The sequence below is a fragment of the Drosophila yakuba genome, chromosome 2L (assembly GCF_016746365.2).
Source record: "Drosophila yakuba strain Tai18E2 chromosome 2L, Prin_Dyak_Tai18E2_2.1, whole genome shotgun sequence".
NCBI lineage: Eukaryota > Metazoa > Arthropoda > Insecta > Diptera > Drosophilidae > Drosophila > Drosophila yakuba.
Genome location: NC_052527.2, coordinates 322,483 through 348,717, shown reverse-complemented (window position 1 = coordinate 348,717; position 26,235 = coordinate 322,483). Strand labels below are relative to the sequence as shown.

At 46.1% G+C, this 26,235-nt stretch overlaps 10 protein-coding genes across 14 annotated transcripts; 6 read left to right on the top strand and 4 right to left on the bottom strand.

Annotated features, from left to right (window-relative positions):
* Positions 1–186: 186 nt before the first annotated feature.
* Positions 187–2,473, bottom strand: LOC6526288 (stress-induced-phosphoprotein 1). The gene is made up of 4 exons (XM_002087374.3): positions 2,315–2,473; positions 1,967–2,249; positions 784–1,891; positions 187–661 (listed from the first exon to the last, which is right to left on the bottom strand). Exons 1-4 carry the CDS (start codon positions 2,321–2,323, stop codon positions 589–591), a joined length of 1,473 nt encoding a protein of 490 aa, XP_002087410.1. The 5' UTR covers positions 2,324–2,473; the 3' UTR covers positions 187–588.
* A 520-nt stretch (positions 2,474–2,993) lies between these two features.
* On the top strand, positions 2,994–4,337 carry LOC6526287 (splicing factor U2af 38 kDa subunit). The gene is made up of 2 exons (XM_002087373.4): positions 2,994–3,236; positions 3,305–4,337. The coding sequence occupies exons 1-2, from the start codon at positions 3,193–3,195 to the stop codon at positions 4,062–4,064; spliced, it is 804 nt and encodes a 267-aa protein (XP_002087409.1). The 5' UTR covers positions 2,994–3,192; the 3' UTR covers positions 4,065–4,337.
* A 179-nt stretch (positions 4,338–4,516) lies between these two features.
* LOC6526286 (protein PET117 homolog, mitochondrial) lies at positions 4,517–5,290 on the bottom strand. The gene is made up of 2 exons (XM_002087372.3): positions 5,047–5,290; positions 4,517–4,986 (listed from the first exon to the last, which is right to left on the bottom strand). Exons 1-2 carry the CDS (start codon positions 5,136–5,138, stop codon positions 4,728–4,730), a joined length of 351 nt encoding a protein of 116 aa, XP_002087408.1. The 5' UTR covers positions 5,139–5,290; the 3' UTR covers positions 4,517–4,727.
* Positions 5,291–5,938: 648 nt separating this feature from the next.
* LOC6526282 (androgen-induced gene 1 protein) lies at positions 5,939–14,533 on the top strand. Of its 4 annotated transcripts, none has more exons than XM_015197862.2 (4): positions 5,939–6,086; positions 6,688–6,906; positions 12,872–13,092; positions 13,704–14,533. In XM_015197862.2, the coding sequence occupies exons 2-4, from the start codon at positions 6,709–6,711 to the stop codon at positions 14,026–14,028; spliced, it is 744 nt and encodes a 247-aa protein (XP_015053348.1). In that variant the 5' UTR covers positions 5,939–6,086; positions 6,688–6,708; the 3' UTR covers positions 14,029–14,533. The 4 variants fall into 4 exon arrangements, with proteins under 4 accessions (XP_015053348.1, XP_039227144.1, XP_015053349.2 ...); XM_039371210.2 differs by having other exon boundaries at positions 5,975–6,106; XM_015197863.2 differs by lacking the exons at positions 5,939–6,086; positions 6,688–6,906 and adding an exon at positions 11,201–11,413.
* Positions 8,457–10,570, top strand: LOC6526284 (protein amnionless). Its single transcript, XM_002087370.3, has one exon. It carries the CDS (start codon positions 8,826–8,828, stop codon positions 10,341–10,343), a length of 1,518 nt encoding a protein of 505 aa, XP_002087406.1. The 5' UTR covers positions 8,457–8,825; the 3' UTR covers positions 10,344–10,570.
* A 170-nt stretch (positions 14,534–14,703) lies between the features above and the next one.
* LOC6526281 (androgen-induced gene 1 protein) lies at positions 14,704–16,233 on the top strand. The gene is made up of 2 exons (XM_002087367.4): positions 14,704–15,263; positions 15,332–16,233. The coding sequence occupies exons 1-2, from the start codon at positions 14,770–14,772 to the stop codon at positions 15,663–15,665; spliced, it is 828 nt and encodes a 275-aa protein (XP_002087403.1). The 5' UTR covers positions 14,704–14,769; the 3' UTR covers positions 15,666–16,233.
* On the bottom strand, positions 15,669–20,138 carry LOC6526280 (protein smoothened). The gene is made up of 6 exons (XM_002087366.3): positions 19,997–20,138; positions 19,537–19,930; positions 18,809–19,290; positions 18,133–18,753; positions 17,893–18,063; positions 15,669–17,817 (listed from the first exon to the last, which is right to left on the bottom strand). Exons 1-6 carry the CDS (start codon positions 20,032–20,034, stop codon positions 16,413–16,415), a joined length of 3,111 nt encoding a protein of 1,036 aa, XP_002087402.1. The 5' UTR covers positions 20,035–20,138; the 3' UTR covers positions 15,669–16,412.
* A 152-nt stretch (positions 20,139–20,290) lies between these two features.
* LOC6526279 lies at positions 20,291–23,121 on the top strand. Of its 2 annotated transcripts, none has more exons than XM_002087365.3 (5): positions 20,291–20,381; positions 20,445–20,871; positions 20,958–21,119; positions 21,367–22,545; positions 22,614–23,121. In XM_002087365.3, the coding sequence occupies exons 2-5, from the start codon at positions 20,703–20,705 to the stop codon at positions 22,916–22,918; spliced, it is 1,815 nt and encodes a 604-aa protein (XP_002087401.1). In that variant the 5' UTR covers positions 20,291–20,381; positions 20,445–20,702; the 3' UTR covers positions 22,919–23,121. The 2 variants fall into 2 exon arrangements, with proteins under 2 accessions (XP_002087401.1, XP_015053350.1); XM_015197864.2 differs by having other exon boundaries at positions 20,445–20,886.
* A 55-nt stretch (positions 23,122–23,176) lies between these two features.
* Positions 23,177–23,949, bottom strand: LOC6526278. The gene has a single exon (XM_002087364.4). It carries the CDS (start codon positions 23,885–23,887, stop codon positions 23,270–23,272), a length of 618 nt encoding a protein of 205 aa, XP_002087400.1. The 5' UTR covers positions 23,888–23,949; the 3' UTR covers positions 23,177–23,269.
* Positions 23,950–24,246: 297 nt separating this feature from the next.
* On the top strand, positions 24,247–26,108 carry LOC6526277 (protein mushroom body miniature). The gene is made up of 2 exons (XM_002087363.4): positions 24,247–25,430; positions 25,482–26,108. The coding sequence occupies exons 1-2, from the start codon at positions 24,312–24,314 to the stop codon at positions 26,028–26,030; spliced, it is 1,668 nt and encodes a 555-aa protein (XP_002087399.1). The 5' UTR covers positions 24,247–24,311; the 3' UTR covers positions 26,031–26,108.
* Positions 26,109–26,235: the final 127 nt, after the last annotated feature.

Here is a 26,235-nt window from a genome sequence, read left to right as displayed (position 1 = left end):
AATATTGCAATAACTTTTAAATTTCCTATCAAAAAGATGATTTGCTGCAAATCGTTGTTTTGTTTTTAATAAGTGAAGTTAATATTCTAAACAAATCGGCAGCCCTGGAAAAAACGTTAGAAAACGACGGCCGATGCGTAAGGCATCCAGCTTTTAGCACTTAGGCGGCAAATTCAAAATCATAGCTTACCATTCCGTGACTCATTTATTGTACAGAAACTTATTTTAGAGCTAAGCTACAGCATATTTATTGTAGTAAGAAAATAAGGACCATGACGTTTGGAGCCTACTCCACCCATCTGCGTAAATCAATTAGGCAGATGTTTATCAATGATTTTGTTTCCTCCATTTAGTTTAAATTTCTTTTAGTGGTAGTTATCGTCGTTCTGCGAATAGGCAATGCGATCTCTTAGGTAATTACGTTTAGCGTTAATTGTGGCCCGTTTCATCAAAAACGATATATTGGTTAACCAGCTTAGAGGTGCCATACATTTTGTTTAATGCGTAATGGTTGTCTCCTGAATGTTTATCAATGGGGTTTGTGTGTGAGTTAGTGAATGTATGAGGATGTTTGTGGATCTGGAGTGCCTAGTGTATCTGAATGATGCCCGACTCCAGCAGTTTCATTATCTTATCGGCGATGGCTGGATTCTGCAAGTGTCTGAAATATAAAGGTTGTTAATTAATAATTTGATCAGGATCCCTTCACGCATAAAACCCAAAAAATGCGTGTCAAATTGCGGGTTTCTTGAAATCCACCAATATTGACAAAAATGTACTTACTCTTTGACCGCATTGGGATCGTTCTGCATCTGCTCGAGGATCATACGCATAGCCGGGTCCTTTAAAATCTGTTGAATCTCCGGGTCGGACATGGCGTTCTTGAGGACCTCCTGCGGATTGCGCTGGAAGTTCATCGAGCACTGACGGTAGCCTTCGACGGCCTCTGCGTTGTTGGGGTCCAGTTCCAAGGCCTTTTGGTAAGCGGCCTGCGCCTTGGATTGTTGCTGCATGCCCTGCAGGATTTTGCCCTTGCGGATGTAGCCCTTTATGAACTTTTCATCCAGCTTGATGCAAGTGTCGCAGTCCTTGAGGCCAAGATCAAAAGCAGCCAGCTTGGTGTAGCAGGCGGCGCGGTTACTGTACAGCTTGGGATCATCCGGATTACGCTTGATGGCCTCGGTGTAGTGCTTTACAGCGGTGCTGTAGTCGCCCTTCTTGAAGAAGAGGTTGCCCTGCTCCTTCTCTTCCTCGGCCTTCTCCGGATTGATGTAGGCCATTCGCTCCTCCTCCTTGATTTTGGCCTCCACCTCGCTCAGCGAGGTCTTGATCTCAGGGGTGCGATGCTCGGACATGGCCTTCTCATAGTAAACCTTCGCCTGTTTGTAGTTCTCTAGCTTACGATAGGTGTTTCCGATGCGGGCAAATGACTTGGCTATCAGCTTGAAGTCGGCGCGGCTTTCGCGCCCCACCTCAATGCCCTTCTCGCACTGCTTAATGCACTCCTCATACTCCTTGCGCTCAAAGTGAACAGCAGCTATGTTGTTGTAGAACGTGATATCCGTGGGATCGTGTTCAATGGCAGCGTTGTAGTGTTTTAGAGCCGTTTCGAACTCCTTCTTCTTGTAGGCGGCGTTGCCCAGTTCCTTCTCCTTCTTCGCAAAGTACTTATTCTTTTGCTCCTCAGTCATGTCTTCTACCCGAGGTTCAGCGGGCTTTGGGGGCTCAGCCGGTTTCGCCGGCGGTGGCGATGGAGCCCTGCGGGTGCGCGCCTGCTGGGGATCTACGTCCATGGGTATATCACCTTGCGATTGCATAAAGTTTAGAGCCGAGGCGGTAATTTCCATGCGACCCTGCAGGAGCACAGCGTTCGTGGGATCGTACTTGAGACCTGCGCCGGTAACCGAGGTTAGTGAGGTTAGGTCGGGTGATTCATAGCATATAATCGAGCTGTGTTTCAACTTACCTTCGTTGTACGCTTCAAAAGCCTTCATGAAGTCACTTAGACCCGCAGCGGCAGCTCCTTTGCGTGAGTAACCCTTCGGCCAAGTGGGATTCAGCTGAATGGTCTTCTCCGCGTCTTCCAGCGCCTCCTGGAACTTTCCGGCCTTGGCGAATGCCGCCGAACGGTTGCTGTAGAGCACATGGTTCTGGCTGTCCAGCGCGATGGCCTCTGTGTACGCCGCCACCGCCTCGTCGAACTTCTCGGCACTGAGCGCCTGGTTGCCCTTTTCCTTGAGTTCGTTCACCTGGGAAAACCGCAAGGGTTTTGGATTGCAATTGCCGACGCCTTTTCTTTGTCTCGCCCGCTTACCTTGTCCATTTCTGATAAGGGAGAGGATGACGCTGTCCAATTACAATTTTTCCTGTATTATTGTTCAATTATTTAATGAAACACGCTGCGAAATGTGCCGTGCAAGGTGAAAATGCGAAAAATGCCGACTTTTCTAGAAGCAATCGATAGGGTTGTCAGTGCAACTGCGATTGAATTAATCTCTTAGCAGACTATGGTTTACAACTCAGCTCTTTCGCAAGCGGAGAACCGAACCATCAGTTCTTCAGGTTTTTTTGATTAAATAATTTTCTAAATTCTTTTCAGAATTTAAAAATGTGTTTGGTCAAATAAAAAAAACACCTTGTTCTTTTGAGAATTTAGTTGCTTATTGTTAAGAGAACCATGTGCTTAATATTATTGTTATATTATATTTCAATAGAATCTTTTTGAAAGATGGAATCTTCTCAAAATGTATTGTATTCTAGCCATTTATAAATTGGGAAAAAATCATAATATATTCTCTTGAATAATGTTTAATTTTATTGTTATTGAATATTTAAGTAAAATCGTATTCGAAAGATGGAATCCCCCTAAAACAAACATCTATTTTTAAAAATTTTTAAAAACATTTAAATTAAGAACAGGGGTAACAAAAATCAATGCTGACAAAAGAAACATCTAACATCGATAACATCAACTAGTCATCGATTTTTGTTGCAACTCTGGACTCGAGGCTGGCAACGCCGTGCTAAATACGACCAGACGCTGCTTTTTTCGTGCGGCTTCCGAAAATAATTGAAAATTAGCACAAAGTAAACAGGCGGCTAACGTAATTGCAGTTTGACCGCGTCGCAGAGGCAAGCGGGTAACGAAATTTCACATTTTGGCCACAGCAACTCCACAGAAAAGCCGCCAACATGGCCGAGTACTTGGCATCCATTTTTGGCACGGAAAAGGACAAGTGAGTCGCATGGCACATTTACTTTGACGTTCCAGGGGTTAATAACTAATTGGTGTTGCATTTCGCAGGGTGAACTGCTCGTTCTACTTCAAAATCGGCGCCTGCCGCCACGGCGACCGTTGCTCGCGTATCCACAACAAACCCACTTTCTCGCAGACGGTGCTGCTCCAGAATCTGTACGTGAACCCGCAAAACTCGGCCAAATCCGCGGATGGCTCCCATCTGGTGGCCAACGTCTCCGACGAGGAGATGCAAGAGCACTACGACAACTTTTTCGAGGACGTGTTCGTAGAGTGCGAGGACAAGTACGGGGAAATCGAGGAGATGAACGTGTGCGACAACCTGGGCGACCATCTGGTTGGCAACGTCTACATCAAATTCCGCAACGAGGCTGATGCGGAAAAGGCGGCAAATGATTTGAACAACCGGTGGTTCGGTGGTCGACCGGTGTACTCGGAACTATCGCCGGTCACCGATTTCCGCGAGGCCTGCTGTCGGCAGTACGAGATGGGCGAGTGTACTCGCTCCGGCTTCTGCAACTTCATGCACTTAAAGCCTATCTCGCGTGAGCTGCGAAGGTACCTCTACTCCCGCCGCCGTCGTGCCCGATCCCGTTCCCGGTCGCCTGGACGCCGTCGCGGCTCCCGCAGCAGGTCGCGGTCCCCGGGTCGAAGAGGAGGCGGCAGAGGCGACGGTGTCGGCGGAGGAAACTACTTGAACAACGAGCGGGACAACATGCGTGGCAATGATCGCGGCAACGATCGCGATCGCCGCAAAGGTGGCGGCGGCGGAGGAGGAGGAGGCGGCGGTGGAGGTGGACGGTATTAAATATTCTGGACATTTTTTCAGTACGGTGGCAATTGAGAGAGAAAGCAACGGACAAGCAGTAACGCAAAGCATCGTGTATTTTATTCTCTGCGTTGGTTTTCCACATTTTTATATCACTTTGAAGTAGATGAGATGAGGAGGAGGAAGGAAAATGATGATGGGGAGTTCCACCACCACCTATGTACAAACCCCCCGCGAAATACTTTACCGAGCGCCCATTAGAATTGTAATTTACTATACATACATTCGTAATAATAAAATTGAGTAATACTACATGTTCTCTCTGTAAACGTGGGAGCTAGAGCGTCGCCATAAGTTCCGAAAAATTGGGTCTAATGTCATAAAGTCAAGGTACGAAAAATAAAATAATCTTCATAGACATGGATATCATCCAGAAGTTACCACCTTTTGAGACCTCTTATTTCGCAAAATCATAGACAGCTACAGCTTTGTAGGATTGAATCTTCAATTTGTCTCACCAAATTACTTTAATTATATTACCCACCGGAAACGATCAACAACGTAAAAAGCGCTTTAAATACTAATCTTACATAGAGTGCTACTATTTAAATCTTTAAAAATGCAATTTAACAACGAAGTCCCTTTTTTTACCCGAGTTTCTTAGTATTTAATAGTAGGTGCATTTTAAAGGCATATTTGTAATTAGGCTATGTCAGTTGGCGGGCTTCCATCTCGATTAGTCGTTCCACTCTGGGAAACACCTTCGAAGGTCTCTCCTTGAAGATTACTCCGTGCGGGATTCGTCGATGGAGGATCGGGCGTGTCGGAGGAGTTGCTGGACGCCTGTGTGGCCTTCAGTTGCTTGGTCATGTCTATTTGTTGCTGCAGCGCGTAGGTGTTCTCGTGCTTCCTCCGCTGCTGCTGCTCAACATCCCTCAGGACACCGTCGTGGAGTCGCAGGCTGGAAGTTGGGGAACGGAGGATATATGTACATTCATTCCGGAGTATTTGGTTTACTTACCGGTCCGCCGATTGTTTATAGTGCACATAACCTATGATCGCAGTGGAAACGGAGACCGCCAGGCCCAAAGTCACTCGCGAGGCGGTGGACATGACTGAGTAGCGGTCTGCAGCTGGAGTTTTCCGCGGAAAATGCCTGCACTGGGAATTTGGCTGTCGGGTTGCGTTGTTTCTGAGTCGGTTTGGGTTACGACATGACTTTAAATTTGAAAGGAAAACACCAGCACCACACAGCTGGCTAGGGAGAGTGGCCAGTTTACGGAAACAAGGTTTTCCCCATCCAAAGTTAGAGCGCGGGAAAATCAAATTAGTTTAAATTAGTTACTTCATATTAGCACAGCACTTTTGTAGGGCAAAAGTAAATTGTAGGTGAAAAATCTCTAGTTATTGAAAAGCATATCTCTAAAAGATATAGACTAAAATATAATTTAAAGGTGATGCCCATAACACTCATTCCGGAATCTGGCATCTATATACTACGGAACTTCTGGCCTTATCAATTGCTTATTTTTAGGTTTCTAATATTTGTATCTTCTACTTTGACGCAGTGCCATGTACTCCCTGGAAATGGAACCAGATGCTTATCTCCCCGCAAAGATATCTCTTAGTTATGACTGCATTATTCCGACTCACCTGGTTACTCACTAGACAACATGTATGTTGCTCAATGGGAAGGGGGAAATTCATTCAGGTGATTGGCCATCATTAACGCATAAAAGGAGCCGAGACCCGGAGTCCGGGTTTCGTGGTCGGTGGTCGGTGTTCGGTGGTCCGGACATGCGCAGCACGCACCTGATGCGAACGACTGGAGGAGGAACGAGACCACAAAACCGAGGCAGAGACAGAAACAGAAGCAGAAGCAACAGCCAAGTACAATGGAAACGAGTACAAAAGGCAGGAGGCAACACGGCGTATGGGCAACACAACAGTGCGACTCCAGTTTTCCATACGCTCAGTTGTGCCCGCGGTCAAGGGAAAATCGCAGCCGAGCACTTCCGCCGAGCGAAGCCAAATAGAAATCAGGAAACTATAGTACTTAGCGTGCGTGTGCCGGAGACCTGGTGATTTGTTCAGAGAGTGTGGATTGGATTGGGTTGGATTGGATTGTGGAAATCAAATGAAAAGCAATCAACAATTGTTTTTAAGGGCCATTAAAACCATAAAGTTATTACCATAACCGATTTATAAACAAGCCAAAGCCACGGGGAACATCTTCCAGGGCAGCCAAGACTCTCGAGATTTCTTCGCGGAATTTCTGGCCAGGTTTCGGGGGCTTAAATATTTATGTCGGTGACGCAAATATTGATTTAAATTTGTGCGCGCTTTCAGTTGACGAACGCGAGGTGTCTTGACTCAAGTGCAAAACACCTTGACGACTATTTTAATGCGCTTCTTTTGCCACCGAGAAGCACGCAGAAAAACAAAGCAAATTCTTTATTTTAAATGTTAATTTATGCAAATTAGGAAACATTTTATTTGTATTTATAAAAGAAAAGTAAGGGGACCTAGTTTATATTTCACCATTGTTATGGACCTTAAAAGAACCAATCCACTTTCGAGCCAAATCACGAAGACGTCCCGAATTAGAACTTGCTTAGTTTTTCTGCCCGTGTAACGTGAGTCCCTGGCTTTTTCCGTGTAGGATCTGTAAAAAGTCCACAAGATGACCAAAGTTGAGCTCTACAAGTCGCGCGTCTTCGTGACAATCATACACCTGTGCGCCCTGGGCCAGTTCGCCTATGGGCTCTACTACAGCTCCTTCGAGATCCAAAGGAGCTACAAACTGAAGACGAGCCCCAATCGCCGCCTGGTCCCGGAGTCGCTGCCCCAAAAAATCAAGCTGCTGTCCTACTGGTCGCTGGTGAGTTCATTTGCGGGGTGCCCATCGAAGGCGCCAAAAAGATACGTATATGATGAATTATGGGAAATTAAAAAACAAGTCGGAAATGCGGCCAGCATCGGTTGTTTCAAGTGTTGAGCTCGAGACGAGAAAAATCAGCGTAGGAAAAATTATTTCTGTTCGCGTTTATGTGTGCCATATGTTTGTTTATTTGTTTGTCTGCTCGTTGGGGATCGAATCGCCCCTTGCCCCTCCGATTCTTTCATTCTTGCACGCTTTTTTATCGGCCAGGCGGGGTCAACAACAGTGGAATACGGAGGAGTATCCGCCAGATACGCGAGCTGTGCTCGCCGAGTTTCCACGAGTTTTTCATGAGCGCTGCACTTTTCCCTGATGGCATTGCACATACCGCATGGGCAATCGCTTTTCGGCTTTTCCTCGCCTCAAGTATTTATTTGCTCAGATGTTCGCGGTTTTCCACATTCTCGATTCCCACTGGGAGCAGTGGCCAAAAACGTATGAATCCGACGAATGCAAGATTATCTGATGAGCGCCAATGTAAATGTGCCATACGTGGCAGTTGGCTTCGATTTGGTGTTCGGTGCTTCAGACGCCTCATTTACATATCGTTAAAATTGTTAGAAAATCGATGGATTATTGCATTTTCCCGCTGCTCCTTGGCAACAGGCACAAGCAAATATTTCCGAGTGGTTGGCGTTGTGGAAAGCGAATTTCATTCTCAAATGGGTAAATAAATATGTCTTGAGTTTCGGCCCACACTCTTGGAATAGTTCTACATACTTTTAATTATCTTACATATTTTATGAATTTCTGTTTAAAGGGGTAACAAAATATCTGCACAGGATACCAAAATGTATTAAATAAGGGCATTAAAGAGAAAATTTACACTGCCTTGAAATGTTGTGCTTAAAAAATGTGATATATAAATATAATTGAGTGCACTTGTGATATATGTAATTCCAGTAAATTTATCTCATCTTGAAATTCATTCTCCACAATTGTCTTGAAGATATGACCCAGAAATGAAGATCATTTTTGCATTAATTGCAATTATTCTTGAAAATGAATGGTTTTCTTACTTATTTCTGCACCACAACTTTCCATTTCCGTGCGGCTTTCGAGGAACATTTAAGTTTGTTATTGCATGACCTTGCTTGCCCTTGATTAACGCCAAGTACTTTGATCTGGTCAGCATAAAGTGCTTTATATCTACAGATCTTTTCTTTTATGTAGTCCCTTGAAACGATCACGAGAATGTTTCGGTGCCACTACCATCCGGTTAATTATTTTTGCTGTCGATTTTTTACCTTTTTTCTGGTTTTCTGGGCATTTCATGAATCGGGTGTGCTGAAATTGTTTATATCGGCGCAATCAAAATAAAAATAAACTAACTATTTTCTGACAAACAATTGCTGAAGCGAACGTGAAATTCGTTTTTTGCCAATTTCTCTTCGATTCGCAAGAATTTATTAGTGAAATATATTTAAAGCAAGATTTATTTAGCACTCCATCTTTGGGTTTTGATGGCCTAATAGCTGTGTTTAAAATTAAAAAAATATATACATATATACAAAATCTTTGTGGAGAATATGAAACAGGAATTCCATGAAATACATGAATAAACAATGTAATTTTTGAGTTGTGTGTACGTTAGTAAGATTCCAGTCCCTACAAACTCCAGTGATGTTTCCACAAACATTGAATAGTAACTATTGTTCTTATAATCCCTAAATTACAGGGTATAAGTTGTTCCCAACTGCCTGACTTCTCTCACATCTGCTGTCCTATTTCCCCTGTTTATCCGCTGTCGTCGTTGGTTCCAATTCGGATCGTTATCCGCCCCCAATTAGGAGGCGACATCATCAAGTGGAATTCTCCGAACGTTTTAGATCTAGTTTGGAATTCACTCAGTTCCCACGATGTGGTTGCATTGGCAGTGGCTGATCTGGGCTCTTGTCTGGCTTCATGTGGCAGTGGCCACCAAGTGGTATGGTGGTGGAATGGACTTCAATGATCCCTCCTCCTGGCTAGATGATCACTTGCCATGCGCACAGGACGTGGTCGTTTTTCCGGAGTACTACCCAGCCCTGTTGCCTCTGCCCGAGAACATAGCCATTGATGGCTTGGTTTTCCCCAGAGAAGGGGCGATCCTCCTGGCGGAGGAATCTACCATTATCTTTGGTTCCGACAAGCAGCCCGCCTGTGAGAGCGAGGAGAAGAAGGCCTTTCTGAAGCCGCCAAAGTCGAGTAAATGGTTTGATCCTGGCACCTGGACGGACAAATCTAAGGAAACTTCCACATTTACACCGGAGCTGGAGAGGATTCCCTGTGATGACGAGCAGGTCATCATCAAGGGGCACGGACCTTTGGCCTTCGACCTGGAAAACGTGCAGTATCTGCGGCTGGGACAGCTCATTCTGGCTGGTTCATCCATCTCCAAGACGTACTTGGAGCAACTTATCAGCAGAGATCTGGGGCAGTTCCTCTTCCACAATGCCGAGTACGTCCAGGTGGAGTACTACAGAGGAGAGCTCTGTGGCTGCCACAAGGACTTTGAGCGCTTGCTGGAACCCGTTTGCCACAATGTCCAGGAGCAATGCGAGACGCCCCACTGCTTGTCCCCAGTGCGACCCTTGGGATCGTGTTGCCTCATCTGCGGCGCCATTCTAACCACGCCCACGATGCACTGCACCGAGGGCAATAGGAAGGAGTTTGTGACCCAGATAAGTTACCTCATTAGCCAGCAGAGTGTGAAGGATCAGATTGGCCTGCACGTGGAGTTCGTGGGCTCCCAGCAGTTTGGAAACTCCCTGCAGGCGGTAGTCACTGATCGCCTTAAATACAGTGAACGGAGCATGGAGTTCCTGCAGCAGAACCTACAAAACTGGCACAAGAAAGGAATAAAGTTGGAAGTCTCGGGTCGACCCTATAATCCGAATGTCAGCTTCTCCTCGATTGTACTCATCCTTTTCTGCATGGCACTGGTGGGTCTGGTGTCCGTGGTCATTTTGGCGCACTTTATGCCGGAAAACCCCTACCTCAACCGCATCCCACAGTGGATCCACGACCCCCGTCGCTGGAGGTGGCATCACCTGGGCTTGAGACTGCGCCGGAATCTGCTGTTCGACCGTTTTGACAACGGCGGCGCAGGAGGTGGCTCCAGTGATGGAGGTGCTTCTGGTGTGGATCGTCTGGGCATTATGGCTTACGACCCGGAAAGCGGCGAGGTGAGGGAACGAGCCTTTGACAATCCCATGTTCGAACAGGCAGGAGCTTTGGAGGTGGCTGCCAAGGAGTCGCAGGAGCAGGAGGAAATACTGGGTGTCCCCAAAATGGAGACTGGAGATCTGGACGCCGGCAGTGTGGTGGATGAGCAGGAGCTCACGGAAATCAACTTGGAAACCTGCGGGGCGGACACCGATGAGGAGACCATCTAATTAAACTCAAACTTTTCCGAAAGCTCCAATAGACCATCTTATATAATCTGACGTAAAGTTTTGAGAATAGGTGTTCAATATTACTGTCCCGCTTATTGAAGTATTTGTTATAATTACATTTACTCGGCCTACGAGTTGGAGGGGGATATTAGCTGATTATTTTTGGATATCCATTACGAACGCACAATCGATGAGTTGCGTGTATTAAAGACACAAAAAACCGAAAAGCACCTGATAATTTTACCAAGTAATTCAGTCAGCGTTGCCTTTTGTCGCGATGGCCTTGTTCCTTGACCTTCACAGGGGTGGATTGGTGGATGGGAAGTGGGTGGGGGCTGGGTGATGGGGGATGGGTCCGGGAATCGATAGTTGCATTAGTTGCGAAGATATTTCCAGAAGCCTTTGTCCCCCGGCTCATAAATGCGGCTCATGTGTATCCACATCTATTCATAGCACACTCGTGGAAAGGCGCGTTTCTCCCTCCTCTTCCCAGTTGCCCTAGGACATGAATCCGTAGATATGCACGGATACAGGGACGTGGGACGTGGAATGGAGGCCAGTTCCGATGCGGATTAAGCGACCGTTTTCGGATTTCAGTTTGGCTTCTGCCAATTCATTGTGAAGTGGAAATACTTTGTACTACGGCGATTGAGAGTGCGGCTGATAAGCACACCTTATCAGTTCCACAGCGAAAGCGAAAATACATACAGTGATCAGTCGAACTCGATGCAGTGGTATTGTGAAGAGTTCCACGATTGCTTGGGGGTGTGCTTAGTGTGTGACTACTGTGTGTCATCATGTACTCCTTGCCGGCAGTGACTGGACTGTGGCTACAGCAGAATCAGTACATATCTGGCACCAGGAGATTCAACATGGCCAAGCCCAAGTCGAAGGCAAGCAAAGCGAGCAAAGGTTCCTCCTCACCGGGTTTCAACAAGGCGGTGCAGTTGCTCCTCCATTTTACGGCCGTGCTGCAGTTCAACTATGGCGTGTACATCTTCCACACCATCGACATGCCCAACACGGTGCCCTTCGCCGGGAAATTCAAGTTCCTAACTTTTCTTTGTGCGGTAAGCCGATGCGTTCATATGGAAAATCTCCACACCGGTTAAACAAAAGCGCTGCATAACTGGTTTTGGATTTGTAATGGCCTGATGTTCGGGTTCGAACCCATACACCCAAATCTAATCGCTTGTAGTCAGTGCAGATACCTTTGTATTTTGATAAAACCCAAATGATAGAGTGATATGTGGCTTAATATAGTAGAAAAGGTCGACCAGAGTGAATAGTATTTTTAAAATTTCATGTATGGCTATCGTCAAAGAATTGACTTCAAATTGATTAGTTTTGATTGAAGGATATATTTTCAGAACATTACATCGTGAATTCATAAAGTAAAAACAATATATTCTAACTCACAGTAGTAAATGTTTTATAGGTAAAAGGTCGAAAAGAGCTTTTAAACTTCATTTTTGATTATCGTCAAAGAAGTCAATCGCAAGTCGCAAGTTATGAAGTAAAAAAAGAAATTGTCATAAGATAAATGCTCAAAATGTAAAAGCAATTCCCATCTTTATTGATTTCCTGAGCGTATTGTGTGCAAGAGAAACGCAAATATAAATCTGTTCAGCCTAGAATCGCAGTGTAAAAAGATACCCTTTCATAGAGTTCCCGCCATACCTGGCAACCCTGCCATAGATATGTGTGCATATCCGCTCACCTGGTATTGTGGCCCTGCTCCGGCTCGGGCACACTGTTCCACCGCTTGCCCCTTTTTTTGGGGTGGTTGCGACTGGCGAGCAGCAGTACTTGCGGGGCGACAGACCAGACCGGTTTGTTGTGTTTTGGTGGCTGGAGGCGTGAAAAATCAATCGAGAGCAGCTGCAGCAGGAAAATGGCATCCGTGCGAGGCAACTCCCTGTACCAGGGCGTCTACGGGGCACTGAGGACGCTGCTCCATCTGACGGCGGCCGTGCAGTTTGGCTACGGCATCTATTACGACTACAACTACGTGGAGTTCCCCACCAGCGAGCCGGAGATGCGTATCCATCATCCCTGGGGGGGCAAATTCAAATACCTTACGTTCCTGGATGCGGTAATCTCCATCTCCATCCCCACCTTCCATTAGAAACACGAACGCGGCGCGGCTTAAAGTTCACTCTGATTGTCGTGCACGCATCTATTAAGATGAATAAGATACACATAGAAAATGAGTAGGATATTAGTTGCAAAGATGGGCTTTTCGTGAGTGATGAAGGAAAGGTTACCCATATCTAGTACCGTGTATAAAATACCCAGGAGTCAGAACTCCTGAACGTTTTTTAAGATCTCATATGGAAAACTTCTGCTTACGAAGAATAGCTCTTATACCATTCCCTTCTTACCTCTAATGTCGCCAACATTTTACAGGAAATGCCTGGTGCTGCGCGTTTTCGCTAGCTGTAATTCCTTCCACTCCACTTGAGCCACCCTTCAAATCTAGCCGCATTCGCATTATCTCACACACGTCAAATGCTCTGCACTTACAGATAATTCAGGCACTGTACTACATAGTGTCGCTGGTCAACGATTTCGTGGGCACCAATGAGCTGACACCCAAGAAGCCGCCGGCGGTGCGCAGGTTCAAGGACTGGCTAATGGCTACATTGGCCTTCCCGGTGGCCATCAACGTGGGCGTGACCTTCTGGACTCTGTACGCTATCGACAGGGAGCTGGTATTCCCCAAGGTGCTGGACCCCGTGTTCCCCAGGTGAGACCCCATAAACGGGTGGAATCAAGTTGGCCTGGCCTAAGACATATTCTGCCCATCAAACTAAATAACTTTCTTCGCTTGAATTCGCGTATCTTGATCAGATTAGCATTCTAGGCATATCAAATTCAAAGCCATATCCATTTTGTAATTGTTTTTATATGCAAGCTTTTTAAGTTCGATTTATTTGCAACCAATCTTTAAATAATATATATATCCAAACCAGTATTCATACATTTTAAGAGATTAGGTCAACGGTTAACCTCTCATTTGAGTTATAAAGCATATTCATAATATGCTACTAAGAAACTGACCTTAAGATCCCATAATCTCGTTTTGAGGTTCTGGCTTTTACTTCAAAGTAATTAATTTTTTATTCACATACATTTTTAGCTACGACATAGCTTTGAAGCTGTGTACGTCATATGAATACTTAACGCAATTTCATGAGAGTAGATATTTTAATTAAGTTGCCTGTGAACACACATATGTATGTACATATGTATGTGTGTGGATAGCGTTAAAGTAGCATTAGAACTAGTCTGGAAATTCTTGATTTCACCTACTGTTTCCCAAGACACTCTTGTAATGCATTCGTTTGCCTCTTTTAGCTGGCTCAACCACGTCCTGCACACCAACATTGTGGTGTTCATCGTCCTGGAGCTGTTCATCTCGTACAGGTCGTACCCAAAACGCAGCCAAGGACTTGCAGGACTGGCCATCTTCATGGGCGCCTACCTGGTCTGGATCCACGTGGTGAAGCACTACTCGGGCGTGTGGGTGTACCCAGTGCTTGAGGTGCTGCAACTGCCGCAGCGCATATTGTTCTTCGCGGCCGTCGTGGGATTCACGCTGTCCCTCTATCTGCTGGGCGAGTTCCTCAACAACACCGTCTGGGCCAAGGAGGTGAAGCTGGCCAGGCGCAAAGCCAACTAGGAGTAGGCTGTGACCCGTTTTTGTTCGATGTAGTTGCGTTAATTAGCCACAAAATACAAGTGATGATTGACAGGTCTCGGTTATAGATTTTGCTTATATTGTTCGATCTTCTCAGCCAAAGATAGTATTTATATGTACAATCGTACTGCAGAGTGGACGCAAGAAGTCGTACAAAATATGTGAGAGAGAAATAATAAACGAAGCTTGCAACATTGACTCGATAATATATTTTCCAGTAATATGAATTGTGAGTCTTTAATCGTAATAGGGAAACCCGTTTGCTAATGATATTCATTATATTCTTATTACGAATACATTGTAACTGAGATTATAGCCGTAGTTTCAATTGAGTGTGCGCGTCTTTCGAACGTTTTTATTAGACTAACTAAAATTGCAAAAATGCCTTCTCGATTAAACCACTCATATCAGCACTCCGATTCAACGCCATCTTTGAGTACCACTGTTATTCAATTCTAGTACCATAATAAAGCGATTAAACTCTTTATCTACTGCGAAAGTTCTTTTCAGCTGGGGAAACTTCAAAAAAACTAATTTTTAAACTGTGGGAAGCGCGAAGTGGCGCTGCCATATCGATTTGGCTTTAAAAAGCTAGTTCTAGCTACTAGCTGGCCTGGATTCCAACGTGTGTCGCGCCCCAATCAGCTGTTGCTAGCTTTTATTTGTTTTGTTTTTGCTCAGCTTGCGGCGCCTTTGCGACCCAACATTCCAATATTGGCTAAAATGGGCAAGAGCAGGAAGCAGGTGCGCGAGCTCAACGCCGCCAAGGAGGCGGTCGAGGCCACTAAAGTCCAGCTGGACACTTGCAACGATGCATACACGAGCGGCGCCTTCAAATACCTGAGATTCCTCGTCCATCTGCTGGCGGCAGCACAGTTCTCGTATGGCATATACTTCCACTACTTCCGAGTACACTGGCCCACGGATTTGCTGGACGAGGATGAGCTGAAGGCGCGCTGGGGCGGCAAGTTCAAGTACCTCACCTTCCTGGACGTCATTCTGCAGGCCATCTACCACTCGCTGGCTCTGCTGAACGATCTCTTCGGCGATAACAAGGTCTCCGGAGACTCAAAGTCCATGTTGCGGTCGGCGAGGGACTACGTGTTCGCCGCCTTTGCCTTCCCCGTCGCACACAATGTGTGTCTCTCGTTTTGGGTCATCTACGTTTGGGACCGTGAGCTCATCTTTCCCTCGGCGCTGGATGCGATTTTCCCCAGGCAAGTGTCAATGCTTGCCCGCCTTCTTAAGTCTGTTTTAATTTACCTGTGCTTCTCAATCTTTGCAGCTGGCTGAACCACGTGGTGCACACGAACGTGGCCCTTCTGGCCATTATGGACCTGTTTACCTGCTTCCGCCGCTATCCGAGTCGACTGGCCGGCATCACGGGCAACGTCTCCTTCATCTTGCTCTACATCATCTGGCTGCACATCGTGCGATACTTCAGTGGCGAGTGGGTGTACCCTATTCTGGAGGTGCTGCCCGTATACCTGCGATACGTGTTCTTGGCACTGCTGGTGGGTTTCAACCTGGTTTGCTATCTGCTCGGGGAGTTCGCCAACAAGATCGTCTGGGGTCCGGAGTTTAAGCTGCTGAATCAGCAGAAAGTGAAGCAGGGCTAGGACTCGAGGATTTAAAATCGTTTATTTAGTTACACAAAAGTATGACATATTTTGTAAACTTGAAGGCACTTTTTGAGGTACGATTTGTGTGCCCAAAAGGCTTATTTATATCGTACTTAATTGTATAATCTACAGTCTAATTCTAAGTCCTGTACCCACGGCAAAGGAAAATAATGAAAATAAATTATTATCCTCTTTGGCATTTACTTTGGCGTGAGTACCAGGATTAAGGAAGCAGTTATTCACAAACGTACACAGAGATTCGAATGCTTACAAGCTAGATGGGAAGATGAATTTGTAAAATAAAGTTTTCAGCTTAGTGACTATGAGTATTCGTAATTCGTAGTTCTAGTTTCGCTCAGTCTGTTCAAGTAATTAATTAAGAAGAATCTAAATGTTTATCGCATGTAAGCTGCATACAAATTATAAGGTTTGCATGCTCTGGTTTTTGTTCTTCCTAAATTTCGTTGTAATATCATACTTGTTTGTTGTAAATATCATTTGGGTTTCCAATTCTTCTGAAGCAATAAATTCTTACAAATTGTTGAACAGTTTGAATTAACAATAATACAGGTATCGTAAAATTGATAAAGATTAAAAAGAATGGTGATCGCTAGCAGTGACAGGAGAACTTGTAAGATCCTGACTACCAACCAAATTTTTCGGTAGCTTTCATTTCTTAGAACAAGAAAAAACTTGTAAAACTTGGAACCTTAAGTAAATGCATCAATTGCTCATCTAGTCTTGCTATTTTGAAGGCAGCAACAACATTTTAAGTTTGTCCGACTCGCTCATAAACGTAGGTTCCCTTTGATGCCGATGGGAAGGACCCAATAAGCCCTGCAGCTCTGTTCCTCCGAAATCATCATTAGCTGCTTCACTTCTTTGCCTACTGGCTGCGTTCAGGAGTCGCATGGCCTGCTGCAGTTCGTCTTCTCCGTAGCTGGGCACTAGCTCGAAAGGATTAGCCTGAATGCCCACATCGCAGCTGGTTTTGCTGTTTCTGCTATGTGGTTTGCTTATGGATATTCCAGAAAACGAGCTGTTTAGAAGGCTTCCTACGTCCAAAGCTACGTCCAGTTCCTCAGAGGAGCAGCTAAGCGAGTCATTGGACCGATACCTTACGCACTCCTTCTTGAAATCCAGGTCGGCAGCAGGATTCTTGGGATGTCTCTTTTGGGACTTTCTAGACTGACTTCTTGCGGAGTTTCGGGAATGTCGATTGCAACTGGATTCGTTCGATTTTTTAATGTTTTTAAGAAAGTTTTCCAAAGCCACCTGTTTGCTATTTGGCAGTTCTTCAATCTTAACACCATCGTGATCATCCTCGCTTATTTCCTCCTGCCGTACAACCACGTTAAGATCCTGGATCTTTTGGGATGCTCGCGAATTATCCTCCTCCGAACTAGAGCTCATATCTTGATTCTGGAGGAATGGGAATATAAACTCGCCATTTTTCTGCAGGAACTCATTAAGAATAGAGGGATCCAAGCCAGCATTAGCAGTCCTTCTCTTCATGGAACTGGTGTAATTGTGTTGCTTTTTGGAGCTGTGATGAGCGAACACGCCCACTTTGTGACTAGCATTGGGATAGGTCGTTTTCTTGAGCGCAATGACCTGCGACTCCACCGAAGTACTGCTCTCCCTTCTCCTACTGCTCTTTCCAGTGGCAGCTGCTATATAATCCCTTCTCCTCTGAGTTCTCCTGTTGCTGGAAGAGCCTCCGTGTTTTCCCCTCGATCTGGATGCCACTTTCGTCTTCATTTCAGCTATTTTCACTGATACCTGCGAGTCCACCGAATTTCTCCGCGATTCAACGGAAACATGTCGAACACTCACACTTATCTCGGAATCCAATGAATTTTTTCGCGGTCCATGGCTTGACGAGTTACCTGTCGCTGCTCCCGTCAAAGCCATGCGACGTTTTACGCACTGCGGAAGGTATGCAGCCCATGTTGAGGAGATGTCATTTGTCTCAGAAGAGTTCAAATCATTCACGTCGAAGTTGAGTCCCACGGGATCGGTGTGAGTATTGTAGAGCGTTATGGAGAGCCTGCCCTTGTCCTCGAAGTCCTTGCGCTTTGCCCATGTCTGGGCAATGACCTTGTGCTTGGGCATTTTGACTTCCTCGACCACCTCCTTGCCGCACTTTCTGCAAAGGTTATAAAATCGATAGTACAGGTTATTTACATTCCGAAAGAAAGGAGGGTAATGTGGTGAAACTTACTTTCTTATATAACGCTTCCAAGTCTCAATTGAAGATGGTGTCCAGCACCAGGTGGACATAACAATGCCAGAGCTAAAGAGACACAGCAAATGCAATTGAAGGACACCGACACTTGGCCGGTTTTCGATTCGACAGGAACTCTTTTCTTCAAACACTGAAGAAATTTTGCAGCTGAACGAAAGAATTTGCGATTAAAGTTTATGCAAGGATACAAATTTATAAATGATTATTTACACTTACATTATGAACTGTCTGAAGCTCTGGGCCCATTCCTCTGCATGCCTGAACTCCGTAACGTGGCACGCAATGGCCACCAGAATGAAAACTAGAGTGAGCAGAGCACAAACTCCCATACGCATTATGATCAAATGGATCTTGTTGCTCGCCGAAGTCGACTTAATATCATTAGCAAAGTGTTTCAGTCCGAAAAGCATCACCATGCCACGGGTGATGAAGTATCCACCAATAAGGATCACTCCGCAGAGCGGCCCAAGAAGGAGTCCTGCCCTCATAGAATGATTGATATAGCCCACGAAGCAGATGCCCACAATGCTATTTCCATCCACCTCACTGAAAGCCATCGTGGTAATGGTAAGCACAAGAGGCAGTGACCAGGCCACGAGATGAAAGTAGGAACCCTTCTTATCGATGCGATCTTGGACATGACCCATGGCCCTCCAGTGCCAGGCGTAGGTAAGGAACACAAACCAAACCATTCCAGCGGTGAGAAAGTAATAGACCAGCACAAAGATCACTATGCAAGAAAGATTCTCGCCGGCCGTGGGCTCTGAGTGGCGAAGTGTTCCATCCTTACGACACACTATATCCTCTCGCGAGCCAGAAGTAAACTGAAGCAACCAGCTGCAAGGTAAATAAATGGTAGAGTAACAAATAAAAAATTGTATTTAAAACTTACCCGACGCAGGCAATTAGAAAGCAAAGATTTATATAGAACACAATCACTGCCGGATACTTGTTCGCATTCTTCCAGTCGATGAAGAAGGTGGACACCACAAAGAGGTTGGACAGAAGACACAAGCTGCCAGCCCAACCGATCAACTTGTGGATCTGCCGGTGCTCATCATCCGTATAGAGGGGATCCTTGCATCGCACGCCGCAGCCTTCGATGCCAGGATAATAGCTGGCTGACGTATCTGTCGGAACCAAAGGACTCAGGCACTGGCCAGTTCCGTTGAATTTCATTCCTCGGGCTCCGTTTGTGCATTTCGCGGGAAAGAGTGTTTCGTTGCAGCGAAGGAATTTTGGGAAGAACGTCGTGTTGTACAAAATGCGACAGGGTTCCATGGTAATGCGGCACATTTCGTAGGATGGCAGGTAGACCATGTCCTCGCCGTTGATTTTTTCGCACTTCGGCTTAAAGACGGCGCACAAAAAGGGCTGTAAAAGTGTGAAAATAGGTACGTTAAACTAATCCGGAATTTGGAAGAAATGGATTCAAAATACTATATATCATAAAGCAAGTCACATATGTTAATTAAATTGCAAAGTATCAAATTTGTGGGCTCTACTTGTTGCTAATGCATCTCCTTATCAGAAATTAATGCGACAATCTGTATTTCTATACAGACGCGACGCCACCCCTCGAATTCATTAGGTGCATTAGATGCTATTAAGATTCCTCACCTGTATGGCAGCCCAACATTTTGGCACGTGCTTCAGGGCGTAGTAGTCGTTCAGCTTCTCGTTGAGCTCCTTTTCGGTGTGGAAATCGGTGAGATCAAGGCTGCTCAGCTCGTAGGGCAGTTTGGAGCCAAAGCAGGTGTTGGTGGCGTTCGAGGTGGGGTAGCAGCGGGCACGGCGGACGCACTGGATGTGCCTGCTGTCCAGGCCATCAAACCAGGGTTTGTCGTCCCTGCCTTTTGTGGCGTACAACCGGTAATTAAGGGTCCCATTGATGGGTTCCAGTTCCACGTCCGACTGCAGCGCACTCGCTGGCGTTGTGCTGCCGAACTTGGCTAAACTGGCCGATGCGTCTGCGACCACCCACAGGCATAGGATCGCAAGCTCCAGAAACATCCTGAGGATTGTAAATGGCCAAGTTAGATTAATTGCTCCTACCATTTGGGAGGGGCGAGTCGCTCACATAATGTTTGGCATGCGCAGAAAGTTTAGGAGTCGCATCCGCTTATAAAAACATTAAATAGCAGCTGCCTGGTGTGAATTTTAATGGGCTGAATGCCCGTTCCTTGTTCGGCGGTTCGTCAGTGCATCGTGAAGGTGTTTTAGTTGCAACTTTCCGGGTTTCCTAGTTTTATTGGGCCGTGTACCAGATTGCACTGCTTTTAAAAGCGAGAAAAACACGACAGGAACCAAGGAGCAAAACAAAAATAAACGCGACTCGACGCGAAGCTGAAGCAACAAATGTGCGACCATTCAGGGCCAGCATAAATATACCTATATTATCGATAATCGAAGTGTTGTGTGTTATCGATTACTGTCGGTCGGAGCTGCAACAAGTCAATAAATATGTAAGTAAATCGTCCTTAATTTGTTAGAAAATCAACATAGAATAATAATAATAATTATTATAGCGAGCAATGCATCAGCGAACTAAAAACGGAGTTCTTCGCATCATTTTGACTGTGTGGCAATGCTGGCAGCTTGGTGTTGTATTCATGCCAAGCGCCCGACGGTCACACTAGGGGCGGCGTATCGATAACACCGCGATAGTAGCGCACCAAGCATCGATGTAGTTTTTACATCCCTATTCTGCAATATTATTTCACGGCACGGTCCAAAAACACAGATAACAGGGCTTGGTTGGAGTCGCGCAAACGCAAATAGAAGCCATGGACGTTGCCCCCGCACCGCCCGTCAGTTCCGGCGGCGATCAGAGCACCCAGCAGGCGCCGATCAGTCCCAATCAAAATCCAAACCAAGCGCCGGTCGCACTCGCAAAGGCAACAACAATCGAAAATGGTGTACAAACAGGAGGAGCGAAAAAGCCAGAGAGCTGCGGTGAGAAAGCACCCGGTTAGCGAACTTGCTCAAAGCTGGTCTGGTTTCCTGAATAACCCATTTCCTCATTTTCCCATTACCCACAGAGCCGACACATTCCACTGGGGCTGGCCAGAAGGACGAAAGGGACGAGGGCAAGCCGAAGACCGAGCTGGCTGACAAAGTATTGATTACCATATGCAGCGCCGATCGCAAGATCAAGAAGACCTTCATGTCGTTGCCCACTCGGAAGGATGTAATCGACAAAGGTAAGGAACGCCCAACGAATTGGGTATATACTCCTTCAGTAATAGATCAAGTGTACAAACCCACTTTGCCCAGTTGGAACTCATTAAGCAGTGAATTCGAAACTATTCTTTTGGATTCAAGCTTTGAGTATGATTAATTATACTTGGTCTATGAATGATTTATTGAACTAGAATATGACTTAAATAATAATTTTAAAAATCAATTTATATGTGATTTATAATAACATCTTACCTTAACACTCGGCAGCTCACAAATATGGCCTGTGCGGCAACACAATCGTCCTGGAGAGCAACGGCTGCGAGATCTGCGAGGACGACGTGCTCTTGTTCGCCGCCAAGGAGAAGATTCTGTTGATGCTCCTCGCCGAGTCGGAGGAGTATGTGGTGCTTCCTCCGCCGTCGCCGCTCAATCGATCCGAACGCGCCGGCAGCTCGGTGGATCCCAGCTTCTATGCCAACAACAGTATTGTGTCGAACCCGAACGACTCGACCGTCTCTAATGATGAGACCATGTCGCTGTCCAGCGTAACGCCATCAAGTGCAAAAAATTCTGCATTATTCAAGGAGTTCTCGATACCCTGGAGCAAGGTGCCTGTGGACATCATGAAACTACTGAAGGGAAAAGGGAGTCTGGGCAAGCGCTTGAATACACTGGCCAATGTTTTGGTGGAGGCTCTCCGTGAAATATCTGCCCACATTCCCATACGGATTTTCCGGCAGGTCGCCCAACAGGCGGCTGAAAAGTACCCTGACTCCTTACTCGAAAAAGACCGCGAGGGACAGTTTATAGCCACCACTCCACAATCGCTCATATCCAAGATGATCAACCGCAACAATGCGCTCAACAAACCCCAGAAACGCGGCGGCTCGGGAACCTTTGAGATTCACATCCCTAATAAAAAACGAAAATTCGGAGGTGGTGCTTCCAATGGCGATGCAAAAGCACTGGCTCTCAATAGGGATCTGGAGCAGAAGAAGGAGTTACTAATCTCCAGTTACCGAGGCAGTTCCCCCCTGGAACAGTCTGTCATAATCGAATACATGAAAGAGTGCTTTCCGCTGCAGCGCTCCTTTTTTAATAACAGCGAAAAGATCCCGGATATAACGGCCATTAAGGACAATTGGCCATATATTTTTGACAAGGCTGTGCTGTACCAGCACTTTGAGCTGCTTATGTCCATCGATCCGCGTGCTTTAGAGAAGCGCTTGGCAGGCGAAAAGGATCGTTTCTTCAGGTTCTTTAAGAGTTCGAAGAACAAGAAGATCAGCGCTTTGGAGGAGACCAACGCTAATTTCCTGCGTGGCATAGCGTATTATTTCAATGAGGATCCCGACTACATTTTCAAGCACCTTGAGAGCAGTTCCCTTAGTAAGGAAGCGCTGCAAAACACAAATCCTACAAACGCCCCCTGGGTGGCTCTAGTCAGTAAGTACAAAAGGGCTCATTACATCCTTACTAGTTTAATACTACATGTATTTCAATACTTTTTACAGATTCACCCATAACAACGGCCGACGGCGTGGAATCGCAAGTGGAGGCGAAGGTCTACATCGAAGGCCAGATAATGGCCACATTCGCCGCCAAAGACGAGGACCTGCCGGACATTCTGGCCCAGTTGATCTGCTACTACTATACCTTTAACATGATGTACCCTAAGGAAGCCAATCAAACACTCGAATTTATCGTCGTTTACTTTCTGCAGCACTCGCCGGAACAAGTGCGATCGGCCAAAAAATCGGTTACCACCAACGGCAAGTTTAACCACCTCATCGCCAAGCTTGCCAATGTCCATGACTGAGGCTCCCTTCGGACCAATTTTTGGCTGGAACCATGGCGCAGCGGGCGTCGCTTCAATCTCCTCTTGCTCCTCCCAACGGAGGAGGAGCCGAACTCTGTTTAGTTTATTTATTTTCGCCGACCTATTCCACATGTATTTGTACCACTATTTTTAAGATAAAGTGTGTAGTAATGTTGTGTATACATTTCTGATTTGTCACCCGACCAAGAATCTTTTATTTATTTTTGCTGATTAAGGGGTTTACTTAGTACTTCAAGCTTTTCCTTAAAATGTGTATTTATTAGTTAAAGGAGTTTTCTTGCATTACATGTAGATTGTGAAGTCAACTTAGGGGTACTAAATAAGCACAACTTATTCCATCTGACGACCTTTTTGAAACGGATTTCTCCCGTTCTGTCGCTTCTTGCGATAAGGATGTGCATTATCGCGCATCTTCTGAAACGGTTTGCTACCCTTTGCTTCGTTCGTATTAGATGATTTCACATTTTGTCTCGATTCAAACTCTTTCTGTTTATTCTTCAAATCCCCTATTGCAGATCTGAGAGATATTTTGTCCTGCGTTAATTTGATGCCCAGCGTGAGATGCTTTCTGAAAAAATTGCGGTCCTCAAAAGTCAAGTTCTCAACGGTCCTGCGAAGCTTTGGTTTTCTTTCCGTGGCGGGCTCCTCATCGTTGAAGGACTCCCATTTAGTGGCCTGCGACCGGTTTGCTTCTATGATATTCCGCCGGTGGTTCTGCTCACGCTGCTGCATGAACTTCCTGGCGTCCTTGGTGTCCACCTCCTGGTGTTCCCGTTCCGAAGAATCCATTATTATGTGGTCCTTCACATGCTGCCAAGGCGTCGAGGTGGACTGCGGCACGGGCGGTGGACATGGTTTAACATACTTCTTCGGCTTGAACTTAGTCTTGCCCCAGTTATTGGTGCTGCTTTCCAATTTTCTTGTATGTTTATTTGCATTAAAATTCATAGCGTTGTTATTTCTAACAGAACTCAATTTCGTCGATGTGACGGAATTAGAGGTGGCAATCTCAGAAACTATCGAAACTAGCTACAAGTGCTGTAGCTTATACAAACTTATTATGCTTTCATTGGTAACTTCACATTTTAGTTCCTTTATATCAGTTGTGAACTCCAACGAGTATGATTAAGTATGAACAAATACTCTGTTCAAAAAGAGAATCAAATCGGTACCAATCAACACGATCAACTTGTGCATTCAAACTCAACGTACAATACCCGAATATTTGGCAATCGTAATAAATGGCGGATTTGGCTTGAAAGCAGCCAAGACGGCAGCACCACTAACAATCGGATTTCATCGGTATCGATTTCAATCGGTTCAACACGTGCGCCGCGACTCGGCGGTTTTATAAATATTACAAATTCCCATAATGCAGAACGGCGGAGGACAATCCGGCTGGAACTTCTCAGGAGGGGACAGAAAACAGTTTGGCAATTACGGCCGCAATAATCAGCAGAGGCGCAGTGGAGGTGGCGGTGGTGGAGGTGCCGGAGGAGGAGGAAGCCAGAGCCACATTCGCCAGTCCAACGGAAACTGGCCGGACGCAGGACCAGAAGGTGGGCAGAATGGGAACTCCTTCAACAAGTTCAGAGATCCCCAGCAGCAGCTTAATAGTCAGCAGCCGAACAAAAGAGGCGGCCGAAGGAATAGAGGCGGAGGTGGTGGTGGTGGCGGCGGTGGCGGTGGTGGCGGTGGCAGGCGAGGACACCGCGGCAGGGATTCCAATAGGCGTGGTGGGCGCAACCACTCATGGCACGCTAAGGAGCAGCATGTCAGCCCGGGCGAAAGTAACATGCTGTACTACGATAACGTGGGGGACTTCACCGAAGACCCACCTCTGCCTCAATCCTCTCCTGCTCCTGCTTCTCTGAGGCAGGAGAGCCTGCCACCTGTCATTTTCCCTGCTGACGTGACGCCACCATCTGTACCTGAACCTGAACCTGAGGTGCCTGTCACGCCAGAAGAGCCGACGGTGTCGATTATCAATATCAAGAAGGAGAAGGAACTGCTGGAGCACAAGTCAAAAATAAAGCCTTTTGTCAAACGGGAGCCTAAATCTCCTAATAAGAAGAAGGCTAACTCCTCCAGATCATCAAGCAGCTCGGAAGAAGAGTCCGAACCCGAACCAGGAGAAATGGTAGTCAACACGAAGGCAGTTGCGGCACCGACCCCAAAAACGAAGGCCAGCAAAACACCTGTAGCATCAACCCCGAAACCAAAAGCTGTGAAACCTGTCTCGTCCTCCGACTCCTCAGCATCGGACACCGACACCGATGAGGTAGAGAGTCAACCGCCGGCAAAGAGTAAAAAGGCAGCGATTGAAAAGGACAACGAGGAGGATGTGGTCTGCATGGGTTCCCAGGAGCGCCAGTTTACTATCACTGATGAAGAGGAAAGCAGCGAGCTAGAAGATGAAGACGACAAGAAAGTCAAAAAACAAAAAAACAAGAGTAAAGCCATCGATGTGTGTGGCATATGCGATAAGAAGGTAAATATTTAATAGGAATACTACCCGATTTTAAAAAATATTCACTTCCAGGGCCACACCTCCTTCCAGTGCCAGATGATATGTCGTAATTGCTCCGGCAGTTATCATGGTCTCAAGAACTGTCCGAACCCGCCCAATCTAAACATTGCCATTCAGTCGTTTGTCGAGTTTGCCATGCAGCAGATGACTGCCTTTCATTGCGATCAACGGTTTGGCTTTCCTGCTGGCGCCGTCGCAGCTCCAGTTGCTTTGCCAGTGTCAGCCAAATCCAAGAAGGACAAAAAGACGGCAATAAAGAAGAGCAAGAAGACGCCGCAAAAGAGAATGAAGGTGGAGCCGAAGGATCAGGACGAGGATGATGACGACGAGGACGATGAAGAAGAAGATGCCAGCAGCGAGAGCGAAGACTCTGAGTCCAGCGACGAGCCTCAACCAGCACCTGTGTCCAAACAGAAGCGGAAACGAGGCACAAAAGCCGCCGTGGCGGCCGCAGCCAGTCTTCCTCCTCAAGTGTTCCCATTTCCCCTTCTGGGTGCACCTGGCGCCCCTTATAACTCCATGATGTATTCCTATGGAGCTCCGTTTAGTTTTCCTAAGTAGTTATAGCGTGAGTTAGTTGTAGAGGAACGTAAACTATAGATGTACCGAAGATGTGTAAGAATAAATTTCAAATCCCAATTTTTAATTTGTAATTAAGTATTTCTTTTTAATATTTAAAAAGAGCTACGCTTTGTTTTTTTTTTTTTAATGTAAAAATCTATTTGATTCAAATTAATGTAATATCGATAATAACCAGGGCTTGGGC